Source organism: Macaca nemestrina, chromosome 12 (assembly GCF_043159975.1).
Source record: "Macaca nemestrina isolate mMacNem1 chromosome 12, mMacNem.hap1, whole genome shotgun sequence".
NCBI lineage: Eukaryota > Metazoa > Chordata > Mammalia > Primates > Cercopithecidae > Macaca > Macaca nemestrina.
Window position 1 is genome coordinate 18,491,076 of NC_092136.1, and position 20,402 is coordinate 18,511,477.

A 20,402-nucleotide genomic window follows, 5' to 3' on the forward strand; every position below is an offset into this window, starting at 1 on the left:
ACCTGCCTCCAGTCTTGGATGGGGTGTGTCTGCCCCAGGCTGTGTCTTTCACAGCTGCATCCCACTGCCCTAACCCCAAGCAGGTGCTTGGCAAATGTTGACTGAAACCCTGGCTCGAAGGCTGTGCAGTATTAACCCTTTGTGGCCATGGTCTTTAAAGTTATGGGAACCTGGCCTTGAACCCTCTGAACCTATTTCCTGAAGGCCGTTCCAGCTGTGAGCACCTTTTCCTCTGGAAGGCTGCTTTTGTGCAAAGCTAGGCCCCTCTGCTCATTGTCTGAGGCAGGTCCCCAGGCCTGAGTGGGCCACTGGCCCCTACCTCCTAGTCCTGCCAGAAAAGCACCACAAACCCAAACTCACCCTCTCCCTTCTCCCCTCAGCCTAGGAGCTTTAGACTCACCACTTACCAGACACGAGGGACTTTATTTGTTTCACATATTTAGCTATTAGACACAAAGGGGTCAAGACTTGAAGCAGTTTTTGCAAGTGAAATCATCTTCTGGCCCACCCTTCTCCATCCTACCAAGGCTACTGGCTGTTCTCCAACAGAAGGCCACAGCGGTTATGTCCTCCTGGTACTTGCGTCGCAGGTGTCACCCTTGATGGTGCAAGGCCCTGCGTGGCTATTCGGGTTCTCCCCCTTAATGGAATTGCTGTGAGGAGATGAACCTTATCAGGTGACCAGCAGAGGCTGGTTCAGAAGAGACCGCTCTTCTTAAGAGGTTAGGAGGACTAACAGGCTACGGCCAAGTCCCCTTCCTAGTGATACGGTGGCTTCAGCACAGGCTGTCAGCTTGGGGCCTGAGTGAAGTTCGCAGGCTGACAGGACCAGGGAGAGCAGGCCATTCCCTTCGGGGCCACTGGCTGGGCTGATCATCAGCGCCCCTCTGGCCGCTCTTGGGGCTGTTATTCGCCTTGTCAGCAGCAGAGGGCAGCACAACAAGGTGCTGGAGAGGAGGCTGGGTGGGCACGCCAAGGGCTGGGTGGGAGCAGGTATAGGGCGCTGTGGGCTGGACCCTTCGGACTCCTCAAGTCTCCGATTCGTCTGTCTCTTCAGTGGAGCCATCGCTCTCTCCATCCACTTTTCGGGAATGATGGAGAGGTCTCCAGGGGGAGCCAACCCGGGGAGGGGTCCGGGAGGGCAGGCAACTGGCCTCTGGACTGGCTGTGATCGAGTTGACCAGGCCCGGGACCTGGGCCAGCCTGAAGAAGGGAAGAAGCCTGGAGGGCAGCGAGAGGCCTGCTGTCCAGAGAGCGGGGCCTCCATGCCCACTCTTATACTAGGGTAAACCCCTGGGCTGCAGCCCCCAAAGGACTCAGAGGGAGGGACATCTCAGGCCTCTGCTGGCCCCCAGACCCTTCCCTGGCAGATGCAGGATGTTACAGACAAGTGGTGTTGGCCCCAGATGGGGCGCAGCCGTGTTCAACCCGTCTGGCCCCCACAAGGGGGCAGCATCCTCCCACTTGACACTTACAGCCGTTCCAGCTCCTCGTCCATTGCTGGGTCGTGCATCAGATCCCCCTTGTCAGGCAAAGCTCCTAGGAGATCATTGGGGGCACAGTAGTTAAAACGAGGGCCTTTCAGCCCGGTGACAGATTCCTCCATGCCCCTTACCTTCACAGCTCCCTGTTCTGCTGACCCTGGGAGGGCTGATCTGAAGATCTGAGGACTGCTAGAGGGGCCAAGAACAGTCAGAGCAGGAAGGTCCTGGCTGCTGCTTGATACATTATTGAATCCCACTGCTTACTTTCCCTGTCTGGGGCAGACACCACAGCCAAGGAGACGTTCCCAGACAAGTGTGGTGATCCCCTTCCAACACTAGGTGGTTGTGACCTGGTGCTGGAAGTTGAGTTCTTCCTTGAGGCCTCAGGTAACTGGACTGAAAAGGATATGGTCCAGGCTATGCCCAAAGGTCAGACATTACCTAATTTTGCGTCCCCAAATCAGGGTGACCCCAGTTTGGAGACAGATGGTAAAAAAAAAAAAAAAAAAAAAAAAAAAATGCTGCCTCTGCTTCTCCAAAGAGGATCCTGGGGCAAGAGGAGAAGGCTGGGTCAGGGCCAGAGTTAACCTGGCATAGGCAGATTGCCAATTTGTCCAAATCTTTTTCAGATGATGCCTCCTGGCCCCTCTTGCCCTAAGTTAGTGTTTTTCAAACTACATCTCACAGAACCCTCTCATTTGGGGGGTGCCCTGGGGACTAAGGGAACAGGGCTGACCTCCGTGACGCGGCAAGCAGTATATCTCCAGATTTCTATTTTATACACTGGAGATGCAGGTGAGGCCCGAGACCACTTGCTTGTTTCTGTCTCCCATTCCACCCAACCACCCAACATTAGCGTGCAGTAAAAGTGGTTGAATGATAGTGACTTTTTTTTTTTTTGAGACAGTCTTCCTTTGTCACCCAGGTTGGAGTGCAGTGATCATGGCTCACTGCAGCCTCGACCTCCCATGCTGAAGCGATCTTCCCACCTCAGCCTCCTGAGTAGCTGAGACCAATGGTACATGCCACCAGACCCAGCTAATTTTTTTTTTTTTAAAGAGGGTTCTCCTTATATTGCTGAGACTGGTCGTTAACTCCTGGGCTCAAGGATTCTCTTGCCTTAGCCTCCCAAAATGCTGGGATTACAGGTGGAGCCACCATGTCTGGCTATTAGTGTTATTTATTTACTTATTTATTTATTTGATGGAGTTTCGCTCTTGTTCCCCAGGCTGGAATGCAATGGCGTGATCTTGGCTCACCACAACCTCTCCCTCCTGGGTTCAAATGATTCTTCTGCCTCAGCCTCCCCAGTAGTAGGAATTATAGGCATGTGCCACCACAACCGGCTAATTTTGTATTTTCAGTGGAGACGGGGTTTCTCCATGTTGGCCAGGCTGGTCTTGAACTCCCAACCTCAGGTGATCCACCCACCTCAGCCTCCCAAAGTGCTGAGATTACAGGCATGAGCCACCGCACCCGGCCAGTGTCCTTTTTAAAGGCCCTTAGAAAAGGGGGATGAGGTTAGTCCAGGCTGTGACCCAGTTGCTAATTGGCTTTTCTTTCTCCTTCCTAGTTCCTGCTGTTGGTGGGAAGGAAGGGTGGTCATAACTAGGAGTATGAAAAAATAGCAGGGCAGATCCCACCCGCCTCCCCCTTACTCTTGATTCCTGATTTTTCCCTGTTTTTTTTTTTTTCTTTTTTGAGACTGTCTTGCTCTGTCGCCCAGGGTGGCATGCGATGGCGTCATCTCGGCTCACTGCAACCTCTGCCTTCTGGGCTCAACCGATTCTCATGCCTCAGCCTCCCAAGTAGGTGGGATTACAGGCGTGTGCCACCATGCCCAGCTAATTTTTGTATTTTTAGTAGAGACGGGGGTTTCACCATGTTGGTCAGGCTGGTCTCGAACTCCTGACCTCAGGTGATCCACCTGCCTCAGCCTCCCAAAGTGCTGGGATTACAGGCGTGAGGCACCACACCCGACCTGTCAATTGCCTCCTTTCTAGTCCTAGTTCAGCGGGTAACCTCAGCTACCAACTTCAGTTAGTTGAGGGCTCCCCAGACTGTGCAAGCCCCAAGCACTGACTCAGAATAACCAGGCTGCAGGTGGCATGCAGTTCAGCCTGCTAGGGTTTGTGCTTGTGCATCCCAGAGCATCCCCGGCTAACTGTATATTGTGTAAGATAAGAAATATAAAGCATGCAGCACAGTACTTAGCCTGCTGTGGTTGGCATTTAGTGAATGTTAACTTTCCTTCCCTTAATCTCATTCCCTCAACTAGCAAAAGGAAGTGGGGGGAATGCTGTGTGTCTTTTCCTTGAGACTCAGGCACTTGGGATCCCAAGCACAGCAGGAGGATCTCTTGAGACACAAAAAAGAATCCCTTGCTGGGCGTGGTGGCTCACAACTGTAATCCCAGCACTTTGGGAGAGCAAGGTGAGGGGATCTCTTGAGCCCAGGAGTTTGAAACCAGCTTGGGCAACATGGCAAAACCCAGTCTGTACAAAAAACACAAACATTTTCCAAGATGGTGGCTCATGCCTGTAGTCCCAGCTACTAGGAAGGCTGAGGTGAGAGCATCACTTGAGCCCGGGAGGTCGAGGCTGCAGTGAGCTGAGATTGTAACACAGCACTCCAGCCTGGGCAACAGAGTGAGACTCTGTCTCAAAAACAAAAACAAAACCCCTTAAACTCTAGTAGAATGGAGGCTTACTGGCTCTTCCCTTAGGAGAGCAGTGGCTGTGGGAGGGGGAACAGTGGGGTGGGTAGAGAAGGCTCAGTGAAAAACCAGCAAGCAGGGAGAACTGGACCACTGCAGGCTCCCCCACTTTTGTTTTTCTCCCTTTCAGATTAATCAGATTTTTTTTTCAGCTTGGAATAAAGGTCTCCCCAGACACACCTTTGCCCTGTTTATAAATGGGATTCAGGTCTCTTTGATATATAATCTCTAGCACCACTGAGTAAATAGTCCTGTGTCTGCCCAACCTGCAGGCCGCTCCCCAAAGCAGAGTTGGGGATTCTCTGAGGAGGGGCTGGGCGCGCCTCTGCTGTGGGGAGACGGCTTCATGTTGGGGCAGGGCCGCAGGCAGGGAAGGCTGTCCTCTACCATGGGAATGTGTAAGAGCCATGTTTTGTCGCGCATGTTCCTGCTCCCTGGGACTGAGTCTGGCCGTGGGACGTCAAGGCAGAGATGGTGATGCCCCTTCCCCATGAAGCCGTGTTGCCAACAGAGGCCAGCTGCTCCCTGTGTTGTGCGGCAGGAGAGGCTGATGGCTGCTAGCTCTGACTTACCGAGGGCTTGGTTGATTCCATGGTGCTTTGAGAGAGCCATGAGGAACCCATAGAAGGTCAGTCTCTGAACGTTGCTGAGGGCCTCTTTGACAAGTGCTGGGGGCGGGCAGCTAAGGAGAGACGCCACATTCAGAGCCTAGCCAGCCTCAGAGACATCTCTGCATCCATACTTTCCAGTTCACGAGGATACCCACAGCCAAGCCAGGGACCTGCCTTGGGAGCCCCAAGGCCCTGGGGGATCCAGCCCTTCACTGTGGTCAGGAGGGGCTGGCACGTTCACTAACTGGTGCTTTCACCGGAGTGGGGAGCGGCGGTGGGAAATGGCTAGGGAAACCAGATCCGTTGCTCGGTCCCTAAGGATACTTGTGCCACACAGGACAGCTTACCCCTCTCTTTGTGTAGAAAAGTTTTATACAAGGCGTACTCTTTCCTTCTCTCTAAAATGTTAAAGCCAGTCTGTCAGCCAGTAAATTGGTCATCTACAGTGGTCTTGCCCAAGGGAAAGCGGTCCTTTTGAAGTGAGCCATCTGGGAGCCTTTCAGTCAACAACTGGTTTGGGGGCAAATGGCACTGTTACATTATGACCAGCAAGGGTCCTAGAATCCCTGGGCCTGGCAGAACATCCTGCAGAGCTCTGCTCCACAGCCAGCAGTCTGAGCTCCCTGGGGCTGGGGGGCTGGGGGCTGCATGCCCATTCCTCACCTGTACTTGTGCCGATCACACAGGTTTTCCAGACACTGGTAGAACAGCGACGCCTCCACGCCCTCCAGCATGCCGGCCTCGCCCAAGGCAGGTCGTTGGCGGTGCTGCCCACTGGATGACGTCGGCACGATCACTGTGTTGGGGTTCTTGCCCGACAGCAGATCCTCATAGATGGCAGCCACACTGTCCAGGAATTCTGGAACCGTGGGGCGGGGGTGGGGGTGGACAGCTCAGGCAGGGAGGACATGTTTTGTCTCTTCACTATGTTCTCCCTTCTCTGTCAGCCCAGTTCCACACCAGCCTCAGTGCTCAGGGCATGGTATCCTGAGAGCACAAGTTGTCAACCTTGTTTGCCAGCACAGTGATGAGAGATGACACTAATCTGTTTTCGCTCAAATGTCCCATCCCTCAGTTGTTCCTGGACTAGGTGAGACCTGCCATTGCACACTTTCATAGCACCCTAGGCTTTTTTTCTGGCACTTAGCCAGTGAGGAGCTTTCTGTGTCATTAATTGTCTGTCTCCTTGCTGGAATGCACAAAGGCAGGGGTCATGCCTGGTTGGCCTGTCCTGCCTAGCACTGTGCTTGGCACACATTAAGGCCATAAATATTTTTTGGAGGAGTGAACATGAGTATGCTCCCACTGGTAAGCCCCATCTTGTGTGGCCACCTGCCTCTCTACCTCAAGAAAGCGTGTTGGAATACCAGCGAGGAACAGAGAAAGCCCGCAAGCTGCTGCTGAGTCAGTCATTTGAAATGGTTTTCAAAGTTGTAGTTGAGCCACTGTTAGAACTGCTGACTTATTGGCCCATCTCATCTCTAACACACACTGCTGGGCAGTGTCAGTAATGCTCCTGGCCCAATGTGGTAGCTGTCCCATCCCTCTGGGGGTGCTGTGAGAAGAGGGCTGGGGAGGCATTGAGGGGAAAATGTTCTCCCAGACATGGCTACTCCTTCTCTAGGGCCCAAGAGCTTCGGAGAAATGGGAAATGACTCCCATTTCTTGCCACCTGCTCTTAGCAGGTGGCAAGACCCCAGGCTCCAGCCCCTGCCTGCACAGCCCTTGGGCTGCCATGAAGTAAACAGAATGTGGCGCCCAAGTGAGGCTAGGGCTAGCTGGGGACACCAGTTGGCAGGAAGGCCACCTCTAGGATCTAAGGACAGCCTTCTATTTACTGGAAGAGCCTGTTTTAAGCAAGTTTGTTTATGAACACAGTCAGCAATTTGTAAACCCAGCACTCCATTTGATGTCTGTGTGTGTGAGCTGGTGTATGGTTATATTTATTTGTCTATATTTATTCCATCTGATTCCAGAGAGACTTAAGGGTGCAGCTGGCTGAACTGGGGAGCAGAGTGGGAGTGTGACAAAAGACTGGTGTGTACTTTTTTAAAGCTGTGGGGTGGAGGAGAATGTGCACGCCAACACACGATTGGTTGCCAAAGGAGAGACCCTTGAAGGCAGTAAAATAGCAGCGAGGTTGGGAACACTGGCTCTGGAGTCAGCCTCCAGGTCTGGTTTCCACCGCTTATGAGCTGCATGACTGGCTACTTACTTCTGTGAGCTTGTCTCTGAAAGGACCCTCTCTTAAGGCTGTTGTCAAGATTAAAGTCAGTGCTGTGCCTGCGACAGTAAGTTTTCAGTAAGCAGTGAATGCTGTGGATGTTGTTATTGTCATTATCACTTAAACGGATGTGTTGCGTTGCTGACTGAGAGCACTGTGGTTTTCAGTGTCTTCAGGAGGCTAAGGAGGTCAGCTCTGCAGACTGAATCTTGTGACCACCACTGAACGCCAGACATCCTGTTAGTGACCCGCAATGAAGCACACCCCAAAGGAGGTGGGGAAGAGAAACGTGTGCCAGACACACAGATGGGCAGGGCAGCAGGGCGGGACAAGGAGGCAGGGTCCTGTGTGGAGCCAGATGGAGCCCGGGAACACTCACCTGAGTAGTAAAACTGGATCTGGAAGGCAAAGAGGAAATCTGAAAAAGACATCAAGCAGTCCATGGCGTCGTCCATGAGCACAATCCTGAAGGGGAAAGAGAGAATCTGAGAGAGAGAACTGGGGGAGGTTTAAGGAGGGGCGGGGCAGGTTTAAGGAGGGGAGGGAGAGAGCGGGAGGGAGGAAGGGAAAAGTGCGGGGGGAAAGGGAGAGAGAGAGAGCTGTTCCTGGGCTGCCAGTCTCCCCTGGGGCAGCAGGACATTTAGGAGAGGGCTCCCAAAAGCAAGCTCCTCCCAGTCACCTCACCGCTCCATCAACTGGACTCTGCCATCAAACTGAACTGACCACACTGTACCCAGAGTGGGCTCCCGGTTCAGTCTCAGTGGCACCAGCTAGCGGATGGAGCATGGGCAGGGGGTGGCGAGGAGAGGGTGCAACTGTAATGCAGCCAAGGTTTCTTTTCATATACTTAAGCAGTAAATCCTTTCATTCTGCTGTGAGGACCATTTAGTTCAGAATAAATACAGCTGATCAGAAAAGGCAAAAAGAACAGCCAAGGGGTTTAAAGGGTCTTGGCAAGTGGTACTGAGATTTAATAAGCTACCAAAGGGCCAGAACAGCGACAGACACCTCCACCCTGAGACACAGATGGCAGACAAGGGGAGAGGGCAAAGAGCTATTCGGGAATCTGCACTTGTGAGGGTCAAAACCCACACTCATCTTGTGCTGCCGCCCTGCTCCTCCTTGCTGTCCACATTCACAGGTTGCCCACCCCACAGTTTTCCTGTCTCTAGTCCCTCCCACTGAGGACCCACCTCACAGGAAGAAAACCATCTGACTCGTAAAGGGATTAGACCAAGGCTATGTTCGTCCTCTGCTCAGCGCCTCATCTGAGCCGGGACAAGAAGAGAAGGAAATGAGCGCTTGCTGGGCTCTATCACATGCCAGGCAGGCGCCAAGCCATCCACTGGGGTGGGGCGGGCCCCCAGTCTGTTTCTGATCAGGCCCTTCTGGCTTTATCTTTCTTTCTTTTTTTTTAATTGTTTTTGGCCGGGTGCGGTGGCTCATGCCTGTAATCCTAGCACTTTGGGAGGTCGAGGTGGGTGAATCATCTGAAGTCAGGAGTGTAAGACCAGCCTGGCCAACATGGTGAAACCCCACTTCTACTAAAAATACAAAAATTAGCTGGGCGTGGCGGCACGTGCCTGTAGCCCCAGCTACTCGGGAGGCTGAGGCAGGAGAAGTGCTTGAATCTGGGAGGCAGAGGTTGCAGTGAGCCAAGATTGCACCACTGCAGTCCAGCTCGGGAGACAGAGACCCTGTCAAGAAAAAAAAAAAAATTGTTTTCTTTTGCTCTCTCTTATATATATATATATATATATATTTTTTTTTTTTTTGAGACGGAGTCTCGCTGTGTCGCCCAGGCTGGAGTGCAGTGGCCGGATCTCAGCCCACTGCAAGCTCTGCCCCCCGGGTTTTTACGCCATTCTCCGGCCTCAGCCTCCCGAGTAGCCGGGACTACAGGCGCCCGCCACCTCGCCCGGCTAGTTTTTTGTATTTTTTAGTAGAGACGGGGTTTCACCGTGTTAGCCAGGATGGTCTCGAACTCCTGACCTCGTGATCCGCCCGTCTCGGCCTCCCAAAGTGCTGGGATTACAGGCTTGAGCCACTGCGCCCGGCCTCTCTTATATTTTTCTAAATCTCTCTCCACTTCCCTGAGTCAGAGGTTCCCCAGACTGGCAACTGGATCAGCCCCAGAGAAAGCCAGGATTGCTCACTGCTGGGGAAGGGGCTCCACAGAGACTGTGATATTGTGGTGCCACTCCCCTTGCTGCCATCTCCCTGAAGAGAGACAGCAGTTCCTGCCTAGTCTTTATTGTAATACGGATAACAATAGAAGCAGGTACCATTTCCTGAGTTTTTAATTGTTTTTAAACCCTACGTACCGCATGGCAGGCTATTGAAGTATGTAACTGCATTCGTTAAATTTTAGCCCACAACAATCCTACAGGTGGGTCTTATATTTCCATTCTACATGTGAAGAGTCTGAGGCTCAGAGGTCAGCCTGCCAAAGTCACACACACAGCTGGGGAGCTTGCTGGACTCCACAGGGCACGCATCTTCCATGAGGCCATACTACCTCTTTGAAAATAAAGCTACAGAGCAAAAACACTAACATTTTACCTCCTAGTTTCTGTGGCTGATTTATTTTCTTTCTTGTTACTGATATGTTAGGCATCTCCTGGGGAGAACGACAGCTGCCTCCACCACCAGAGTTTAACACTAGAATTCCAGCTGGAAAAAATTCAAGACTGGAGGGTGGGAAGAAGCAGTGCTGCTGAGGGCCACAAGAGAGTGCCCTGGTCCCTCCATCAGTAGTTCACGGGACTAAGTGCACTGCCAAAGGCCAAGTGGTTACCCCATCTTTCATAACCCAAGGGAAACCCAGGCAGCAAAACCGCTCCTTCCCCACCCAGATGGCAGAATCTGTTTTGACAACTGGATTGCGGGAGCGGGGAGACGGCAAAGGGCGGGCAGTTAGAGAGGACTGGCGTTAGCAAAGACCCCCAAACTGCAGAGGAAGAGTGAGCTCTCCCAGGAGCGCTCAGGGAGCGAGAGCCACCGGCACCTCAAAGCTTTTCCTTGGCAGGCTCAGCAGGGCAGACAAAGGCTCTGGACATGAGAAGTCACTGACTTTCCCTTCCTTCCCTGCTCTCAGGACAGCTGGAGCCCCAACAATCTAAAGTGAATTACAACAGAACAGCACTGGGCTGTGAATATCCCCAAGCAGGAAACCACCAAGGAGCCCAAGCCTGTCCCCATGTTCCATGGCTTCCGTTGATCATCAATTGGAACACAGTGCTCCCATAGCAGCAACTTCCACTTACTATTTATTTACATTGCGATATAATGAAGCACCATAAAAGTCACCCTTTAACAGTGTACAATTCAGTTTTTTAGTATATTCACACAGTAGCATCGCTGTCACCACTGTCTAATTGCAGAAGTTACCTCCATTTGCAATTCTCACCAATAGGCCCATTCTGGAGCCTGCCTCGGAGCAGAAGCTTGAGCTCATACTTCCCAAAGGGCTTCACAGCCTCATGGAAGCCTTAATGCTGAGTGCCACGAGCATCTTCCTCTTTCAGCCACACATGGGACTAGAAGCTGTAAACAGGGTACCCCCTTCCAGCCTCAGAAGTGGTCTGCAGCTTTCTGCTAGGGGCCATCTTGACCTCGAACATCAGCAGTCCCTTTGGAGATGGGCTGTTCCAGAAGAGGGGGTGCACACCATGGGAGGGCAGGGGTGTCTGTTGGAGCAGGGCAGCCCTGCAGGTGCCCTGTAATACGGGTAACAATAGAGGCAGATACCTTTTTGTTTTTAATCTTGCTCTGTTGCCCAGGCTGGAGTGCAGTGGCGCAGATTGGCTCACTGCAACCTCCGCCTCCTAGGTTCAGGTGATTCTTCTGCCTCAGCCTCCCTAGCAGCTGGGATTACAGGTGCCTGTCACCATGCGTGGTTAATTTTTGTATTTTTAGTAGAGACGGGGTTTCATCATGTTGGCCAGGCTGGTCTCGAACTCCTGACCTCAAGTGATCTGCCTGTAGAGGCAGGTACCTTTCCTGAGTACCCCACCTCATGGCAGGCTATTAAGGCATTTGACTACATTAATTAAATTTTATCCTACAGCAGTCTTATGGGTGGGTCTTATTGTTATTTCCATTCTACAGGTGAAGAGTCTGAGGCTCAGAGACTGGGGAGCTGAAACATGCCGAGCAGGAGGAAGTAGGGGGTGAGTGAAGGGGGGGCAGACAGAGGTGAGGGCTTTCTTTCTGAGGGACATGTGGCTGGATCATAGCAGCACATGTATAAAGGACTGAGGGTTTTTTTTTATTGCAAGCAGTAAGACTGGCTACCTTTAAAAAAGCCAACTGGATCTGAGCTTGTGTTAACAGCAACACCGGCTGTGACTCTCCTCAACCAGAAACGTGGGGCATCCTAGACATCTTGGAAACTCCCCCCACCCCACCCCAAGCCAATCAACCATTCACCAACTCCTATCAATGCTATTGCTGAAATTTCTCTTGAATCCGTCTACTTTCCACATCCACAGCCACCATCCTATCCCCAGCCTCCCCCTCTCTTTTCTTGATGATGGCATGACCTCCTACCCAGTTTCCCTGCAACTACTCTTGCTTGCTTTTTTTTTTTGAGACGGAGTCTCACTCTGTCACCAGGCTGAAGTGCAGTGGCTCGATCTAGGCTCACTGCAACCTCCGCCTCCTGGGTTCAAGCGATCCTCCTGCCTCAGCCTCCCAAGTAGCTGGGACTACAGGCACACACCACCATGTCCAGCTAAGTTTTGTATTTTAGTAGAGATGGGGTTTCACCATGTTGGCCAGGATGGTCTTGATCTCTTGACCTCATGATCTGCCCGCCTGGGCCTCCCAAAGTGTTGGGATTACAGGTGTGAGCCTTCTTCTAATTGAGTATCCATATTGTGGTCAGAAAGATTTTCCTAAAATGTGAATGTGACCATTTTACCATTGTGTTGGAAACCCTTCACAGAGGCTGGGCACAGTGGCTCATGCCTGTAATCCCAGCTACTCGAGAGGCTGAGGCTGGAGAATCACTTGAACTTGGGAGGTGGCCATGTCAGTGAGCCAAGATTGCGCCACTGAACTCCAGCCTGGATGACAGAGCGAGACTCCGTGTTAACAACAACAACAACAAAAACAAACAAACAAAAAAAACCTTCACAGTCTTCCCATTGCCCTTAGGACATGGTCCCCCATTTGGATCTGGCCTGTGAGCCTGCTCCATCTGCCCCCTGCCTCCCTCGACTCCCACTGCATTCTGGCCACACTAGTCTTTCTGTCCTCCCTGAAGCTGTCCTAACTCATGCCCTCCAGACAAGTCTGTCCCTCTAGCCATAATGCTCCCTGCCCTCCACGCCTCCTCCTCACCTACCAGATATCTCCATATTCTTCAGGCTGAAGCCTCCACAGCACCTCTTGGGGAAGATGAAAGAGGAAAGCACTTTTTCTAACCCAGCCTAGAATAGGCCCCCCTGCTACTGGTTTCTGCAGTTCTCAGCAGCCTCCTCACACTGTTGTCTTTGTCCTGGGAACATAAGATCTACCAAGTGACGCCTCTGTCTCCCTACCTGTGGCTTGACTCTGGTTTGGTGCCTGGCACATAGCAGGCACTCAGTCAATGTCTGTTGAATGAAGAAATGCATGAACAAATGAGTGAGAGAAGCCACGGTCCCCTTTTCCTCTGGCCAGGTGACACCTGGAGTAGTTTCTTAATCCCTCTCATAAAGATACTTAGTGAGAATCTTTATGGAGAATGCAGATATTCAGAGGGATTAAGAAACTTGGCGAAGGTTACAAGCTAGGAACGAAAGAGCTATCATTCAAATACTAATACTTTCAATGTCTGGACAGTCTGTTTAAGGGGAGTAAACTAGAGTCCTGGAGAAGAGGGTCAGCCTGGTGGACAGTCTAAAAACCATGATACTGGACAAATGACTGCATTTAGATCTTTTTGCTTAGAAGCGAAGACTAGGGAGGAAGTGAGGGCTGAGAACCAACTCTCAAAGGACTGCCTCTTGGGGAGATACCACGGGGATCTAGAGTTTGGCTCTAGAGATGTTTTCAAGCTGCGTAGTTCTAGGATTGTGGCTGATTTGTAAAGGAATGAGATGTGTATTGCCAGAAATGTTCAAGCAGAAGCTTGAAGGCTCATACTTCCCAAAGGGCTTCTTCCAGCTCCGACAGTGTTGTCCCAAGGGTGGACAGAACTAACAGCTCCTCCTGTTAGTGCTAAATCTAGTGGGGCGAGAGTTTGAAGTTCAGAGGTCTATGGCTGCAGAAGACTTACTGAAAGGTACATTTAATCACACCATATGCTGTGCTGTCCATCTCCAAATGAATGCTGAGACCCATGAAAGTTCTAGGCATCTGTGTCTTTTTTTTTTTTTTTTTTTTGAGACGGAGTCTCGCTCTGTCGCCCAGGCTGGAATGCAGTGGCCGGATCTCAGCTCACTGCAAGCTCTGCCTCCCAGGTTCACGCCATTCTCCTGCCTCAGCCTCCTGAGTAGCTGGGACTACAGGCGCCCGCCACCTCGCCCGGCTAGTTTTTTGCATTTTTTAGTAGAGACGGGGTTTCACCGTATTAGCCAGGATGGTCTCAATCTTCTGACCTCGTGATCCGCCCGTCTCGGCCTCCCAAAGTGCTGGGATTACAAGGCTTGAGCCACCGCGCCCGGCCGCATCTGTGTCTTTAACCCGCCTATGGGATCTTTCTAGCTGTGGGCATCTGCATCTAGCTTTGGAATCTCAGCAGAACTGTGGGAGAAGGCAGGCAGGAAGCTCCTGGTCTGTCTTTACCTCTTTGCCTTTGCCTGCAACCCTTTTATCCCCACAGACAGCTCCTTCATTCTGAACTCAAGCTCGATGCCACTCCCAGAGGGCTCTGGAAAGAATCTTCCTGGAGACAAGGTCATCCCCATGTGCTGTTTTCCAGTTGCTGGCAGTTGGCTCAACACCCCTTCTTGCCAGAGGCCTTCTGCTAACGTGCCAGCTGCTTCTGACACCTGGAGGTGCCTGGCCGCCCCTGCTTTGAAGTGGAGCCAACAGGGAGCTGCTGCCAGTGACAGTCTGCACAGATCTATTGGATCATGGAGGGACCCTTGTGGGCCATGCCTCAGGGCTAGAGAGAGGGACTCTGGGGGAGAAGTAGAGACACTTTGGTTCAGGCTGTCCGGAGCAGAACCATGTGTGGGGTAGGACAGGCAACTGGAGTGGAGAAAGAGCACATGGCCGGTCTGAGACTGGCCACTTTCTCCCTCCCCTGCTGACTTCCAGCAGCTGGGATAGGCAGTCTGGCTGGGAGTTGTAAGGGTGCCAAGTAAGCAACAGCTTCCAGCCTGAACCTACTGACTTGCCAACTTCCTATTCACCCCTAATTAGGGTCAGTTTCCCTGGTCTAGTGGCATGGGCTGCACCCATTTTCCTGAAGTTCTGGATTAGTTGACCCCAGGATTAAGTCCCAGTTCCACCATTCACTGGCCAAGTGACTGTTTCCCTCTGAGCCTCAGTTTCCTCATCTGTGAAGAGGATACAATCATAGTTCCTGTTTCCCAGGATTCTTGTTGAGAGTCAGCGTGATGATGTTATATATGCTAGTGTCTAACAGGCGCTCAGAATGAGCTCCAGATGTAATCAGTAAGTATATTCTATCTGGTTTAAACTGTGGGAGAGCCCCAAAGAGCAAATAAAAATAGAGCCCAGAGAAAGTGTGTGCTGCCATCATCCACCAGGCAGAGGTCTCAGGCGGAAGCCAGCGATCAGTTTCCGGTTTACTTTTGGGGGAAACCAGCCCTCAGCCAGGGCCAGAAAGAAAAGCCACTTTCCGGCCGGGCGCGGTGGCTCACGTCTGTAATCCCAGCACTTTGGGAGGCCGAGGCGGGCGGATCACAAGGTCAGGAGATCGAGACCATCCTGGCTAACACGGTGAAACCCTGTCTCTACTAAAAATACAAAAAAAAAATTAGCCAGGCGCGGTGGAGGGCGCCTGTAGTCCCAGCTACTCAGGAGGCTGAGGCAGGAGAATGGCATGATCCCGGGAGGCGGAGCTTGCAGTGAGCTGAGATCGCGCCATTGCACTCCAGCCAGGGGGACAGAGCGAGACTCTGTCTCAAAAAAAAAAAAAAAAAAAAAAAAAAGCCACTTTCCATGAATGGACTTCTTTGAGGAGGTCACATGACTAGTGTCAGTCATAGGGTGGCTGAAGGGTGTCCCCATGTCTGTTTGGGCTCACAGTGCACCTCTAGGGTTTTTGTTTGAATGTCAGGGCCATGAGAGAAGCAGCGATGACACGATGTCTGGTTACCTTCTCCAGGTGGGAGGAAAAAGGCTGCTACAAAGGTGTCCTGCGTCATTTCCTGAGGGTCGCTCCTCTTCTGGACTGTGTTGGAGGCACACTTGTGCTGCACAAGCTGCCTCTAGCCTAGGCCCTTGAAGTGGCATGGGATGTCCAGGTCATTGCTCTGCCCTGGCTCCAGTCTGCACCTCCAGGGTACCCCAAACCCTACCTGCCCTGAAATGCCTAAGATGCTTGATCCAGAGGGTGTGGGAAACAACATGATGATGATGATAATAATAATAGTGAATATTCACTAAAGGCTGTTAGCACTACACACCCATAGTTCATTTTCTGCTCGTATTAATCCTGTGAGGTCAGTTCAGTGAGTACCTTTATGGAGAACGCAGACATTCAGAGGAATTAAGAAACCTGACGCAGGTTACAAACAGGAGCGAAAGAGCTATACTTCAAATACAGGCCTCTCTGACGCTAGTCACAGTTCCGAGACCACCTGCAGCTACTTCTGGTAAGGAAGAGTGGGCTCCGTGCTGTCTCGTGGTAATGAAGCCTTCCTGCTGCCCCTTTCACTTCTCCCAGTCTCAGTGTTTGTTAGAGCAGCTGCCCCCAGAAGGACTGGAAGCTTTGGCCCGGGTGCTGCTGCTTCCCTGCAGACAGTCTGAAGGCCTCATTACTCTGGAACCTCCCAAGAAGCCTGACAGCTGGGGTGAACTGGTCCACAGACCTTAGAATAAAGACCCAAACCCAATGTATGGCCTGTAAAGCCCCACTTTCCCTCCCTCTGCCCTCAAATGCCTCAAACTCCAGGCCATCACTGGTGAGAGCCTAGCTTCTTTTCCATGCCGCTTACTTTCCCCGAAATGCTTTTTGCTCTCACTGCTCTCTACCTAATCCCCCCATCATTTTTTATATAAAGGAAATGTTTAGAACCTCAGAAAACTACAGAGAATAACGTAAGAAACACCTGTGTCCCCACTAGCCAATTTTATCATACCATAACGTCTTACTATCCTTGCTTCAGTCTTCAAAAGCTTTGTAAAATGCAGCATTACAGATAACCATTTCAGCCACCTGTGCACCCCTCCCTCATCCTATCATCTACCTTTCTTCCTGGGGGGATCACCATGATTTACTAAAACTTGGGGGTCTAGCATTCCTCTGCATGTCTTTATACTATAATTAACTCATGCAAATGTCTGTGTTCCTAAAACATTATATAGCTTTGTTTTGCTTTTTCTCAAACTCTGTCATTCTGTAACTTTGATATTTTGAGATTCATCAGGATTGATGCATATATAGCTATTCATTTTAGCTGCTGGAAAGAATTCCACAACTATGGTATGAATATGCCACACTTTATTCTTTCCTTCGGCAGAGGGACATGCAGATTGTTCCAATGGCAGCTATTACAAACAATACTGCATGTTTCCTTATTCCCAGGGGTAGCTCTTGGACTTTTAAAATTTGGCTAAATTGTCCGAACGTAATTGTAACAATTTACATTCCCACCCGCAGTTTATGAGCGTTCCCACTGTTTCACATCCTCACCAATATCTGTATTATGAAACTTTAAAATTTTTGCCAACTTGATAGGTATGAAGAGGTATCTCAATATAATTGGCAGTTTTCGGATTACTAGTGAGTGTGGGCATGAAAATATGCCCAAAGGTTTATTACTAATGTTCTTCTGTGCATTGCCTGTTTATATCTTTGGACTATTTTTCTACTGAGAGCCTTAATCTTTTTCTTATTGATTTGTAGGAATTTTTTTTTTTTTTGAGACGGAGTTTCATTCTTGTTGCCCAGGCTAGAGTGCAATGGCACGGTTTTGGTTCACTGAAATCTCCACCTCCCAGGTTCAAGCGATTCTCCTGCCTCAGCCTCCCAAGTAGCTGGAATTACAGGTGCCCGCCACCGTGTCCAGCTAATTTTTTGTATTTTTAGTAGAGAGGAGTTTTCACTATGTTGACCAGGCTGGTCTCAAGCTCCTGTCTTCAGGTGATCCACCTGCCTCAGCCTCCCAAAGTGCTGGGATTACAAGCGTGAGCCACTGTGCCTAGCCAATTTGTAGGAATTCTTTATAAAAAAGTTCTTAGCTGGGTGTGGTGGTGTGCACCTGTAGTCCCAGCTACTTGGGAGGCTGAGGCAGGAAAATTGCCTGAGCCCGGGAGTTTGAGTCCAGCCCAAGCAACACAGCAAAACCCCATCTTAAAATAAAATAAAATAAGATAAAATAAAAAAATTTATGGAAAGCTGAGGCAAGAGGAATGCTTGAGGACAGGAGTTCAAGGCCAGCCTAAGTAACACAGCAAGATCACCGCCCCCATCTCTACAAAATAAAAAATTAGCTAGGCTTTGTAGAATGTGCCTATGGTCCTAGCTACTCAGGAGGCTGAGGTGGGAAGATCACTTGAGCCCAGGAGTTTGAGGCTGTAGCGAGCTATGAATGCACCACTGCATGCCAGCCTGGGTGACAGAGCAAGACTCCATTTCAAAAAATAATAACGTTTTAAAATAATGTTTTTGTGGGGGACAAAGTCTTGCTATGTCACCCAGGCTGGAGTGCAATGGCACGATCTCAGTTCACTGCAACCTCTGCCTCAAGGGTTCAAGCAGTTCTCCTGCCTCAGCCTCCTGAGTAGCTGGGATTACAGGCGCACGCCACCCCACCCAGCTAATTTTTGTATTTAGTAGAAATGGGATTTCGCCAGGTTTGCCAGGCTGGTCTCGAACTCTTGACTTCGCGATCCACCCACCTTGGCCTCCCAAAGTGCTGGAATTATAGGCATGAGCCACTGTGCCCAGTCAATACTTTTTTTAATTTTTAATTTTAATTTTATTTTTTGAGACAGTTTTGCCTTGTTGCCCAGGCTGGAGTGCAGTGGCGTGATCTCAGCTCACTGCAACCTTTGCCTCCCAGGTTCAAGTGATTCTCCTGCTTCAGCCTCCCGAGTTGCTGGGACTACAGGCATGTGCTGCCATGCTTGGCTAATTTTTGTATTTTAGTAGAGACGGGGTTTTACCATGTTGGCCAGACTGGTCTCGAACTCCTGACCTCAAGTGATCCGCCTGCCTCAGCCTCCCAAAGTGCTGGGATTACAGGCGTGTGCCACCATGCCTGGCCAGAATAAGAATGGCAGGCAATACAGCTGGGTGAGGAGGCTCACACCTGTAATCCCAGCATTTTGGCAGGTCAAGGCAGGTGGATCATGAGGTCAAGAGACTGGGACCATCCTGGCCAACAGTGTGAAACCCAGTCTCTACTAAAAATACAAAAATTAGCTGGGCATGGTGGCATGTGCCTGTAGTCCCAGCTACAGGAGGCTGAGGTGGGAGAATTGCTTGAACCTGGGAGGCGGAGGTTGCAGTGAGCTCAGATCGCGACACTGCACTCCAGCCTGGTGACAGAGCAAGACTCTGTCTCAAAAAAAAAAAAAAAAAAAAAAAAAAAAAAAAAAAAAAAAAAGAAAATGAAAAAAAAAAAAAAAGAATGGCAGGCAATACTTTAAATCAGTGATTCTCAACGTGTGTTTCCCAGACCATCAGCATCACCTGGAAATTTTTTAGAAATATAAATTCTTGAGCCCTGCCCTAAACCTACTGAACTCTGGGGATGTGGTCCGGCCATGTGTGGTTTAACAAGCCCTGCAGGTGACTCTGATGCGTACTCAAGTTTAAGAACCAGTGCTTTAAATCTTCACCCTTGGAACACAGCTTCCCAACCCTTTGTCACCTGGGTCTCAAATGACTTACAGGTGTGATGGTCCCCTTGGCCCAGCTGGGAGGAGGCCAGAGCCTGCAGGCCAATCACAAGTAGTCTTATCTTTACTGGAGATTTTTGTTATATATTATTTTCTGATTGCTGTGAAGTGCAAAAAGGCCAGGAAGCATTGGCTTTGGAAACCCAGCAACATCTCATTTATTTATTTTTTTAAATCTGGTACTATTAATAATGCCAACATAATTGTAACAGCAAGAAATTATTACTGGTCAGGCGTGGTGGCTCATGCCCATAATCCCAGTATTTTGGGAGGCTGAGGTAGGCGGATCGCTTGAGGTTAGGAGTTTGAGACCAGCCTGGCCAACATGGTGAAACCCCGTCTCTACTACAAATACAAAAAGTTAGCCAGGCGTGGTGGCGGGCATCTATAATTCTAGCTACTTGGGAGGCTGAGGCACAAGAATCACTTGAATCTGGGAGGTGGAGTTTGCAGTGAGCTAAGATTACACCACTGCACTCCAGCCTGGGCAACAGAGCAAGACTTCATCTAAAAATTAAAAAATTATTACTTATTTAATGTCTACAATGTGGTAAGCAATTTTCATGGTTTTGTTGGTGTTACTGAAATCTTACAAACACCCTATGAGTTAGTTACTATTATTATTGTCATCCCCATTTTACAGATATAAAAACAGGGCCCAGAGAACTTAGAGATATCCGCAAGGTCATCCAGTTAATGGGGCACAGGTGGGATGTACACTAGATCTTTCTAATGCCATGGGGTCTGTGTTCTTCTAGGTCAAGGTTAATATTACCACTTCTAACGATCATGACAAGTTTACTCTGTGCCAGCCACCATTTTAAGCACATCATATACTTCTCCTTCAATCATTACAACTATTATTATTCCCATTTTACGAATGAGGAAACAGGCTCAAAGAAATTAAATACCTTTCTCAAGGGCCCAGCTAGTATGTTGTGAAACCAGGATTTGAACTCAAGAAGTCTGGTTCCAATTGCATGCTCTTAACCATCCAGAAAGCTTCCAGTCCATGGAGGATGGGGAGCGGGAGATGCTCTGTTGATCATTTGGGGATGAAAGAACTACTCCACTAGCTGCAGGAATATGTGAGATGGAGGGGATCTCTGGCTTGGCTGCTGTCGTGGAGTCTGTTTGCTTTTTCTTTTCCTGTTTTTCCAGCTCACACCTGCTGCCCCAGGGCCTGGCCATGATGCTTGCAGCACATAAGGCAGGCGCATGTGGAGACACCATGCCCCTGAACAGGCTCCGGCTTCCAGCTGCCTGTGGATTACATTCTTTTATGCACAAATCATCAGAGACTGGAGCCTCCTTCAGCAGCCCATCCCCAGACTTCA

The 20,402-nt window shown here is 50.3% G+C and overlaps 1 protein-coding gene across 11 annotated transcripts in view; it reads right to left on the reverse strand.

Annotated features, from left to right (window-relative positions):
- CSTPP1 (centriolar satellite-associated tubulin polyglutamylase complex regulator 1) overlaps positions 1-20,402 on the reverse strand; it is a 230,199-nt gene that overhangs the window by 1,921 nt on the left and 207,876 nt on the right. For 7 of the 11 annotated variants that reach the window (XM_011724335.3, XM_071074725.1, XM_011724339.3 and 4 more), the window contains 5 exons: positions 7,415-7,500; positions 5,475-5,670; positions 4,773-4,882; positions 1,476-1,539; positions 404-1,221 (listed from right to left, as the gene is read on the reverse strand). In XM_011724335.3, the coding sequence (XP_011722637.1) occupies positions 1,029-1,221; positions 1,476-1,539; positions 4,773-4,882; positions 5,475-5,670; positions 7,415-7,500 (649 nt within the window). In that variant the 3' untranslated portion in view covers positions 404-1,028. Of the gene's footprint in view, positions 1-403; positions 1,222-1,475; positions 1,540-4,772; positions 4,883-5,474; positions 5,671-7,414; positions 7,501-20,402 lie in introns of those variants that run through there. The other 4 variants (XM_011724336.3, XM_071074727.1, XM_011724340.3 and 1 more) reach the window with 3 other exon arrangements.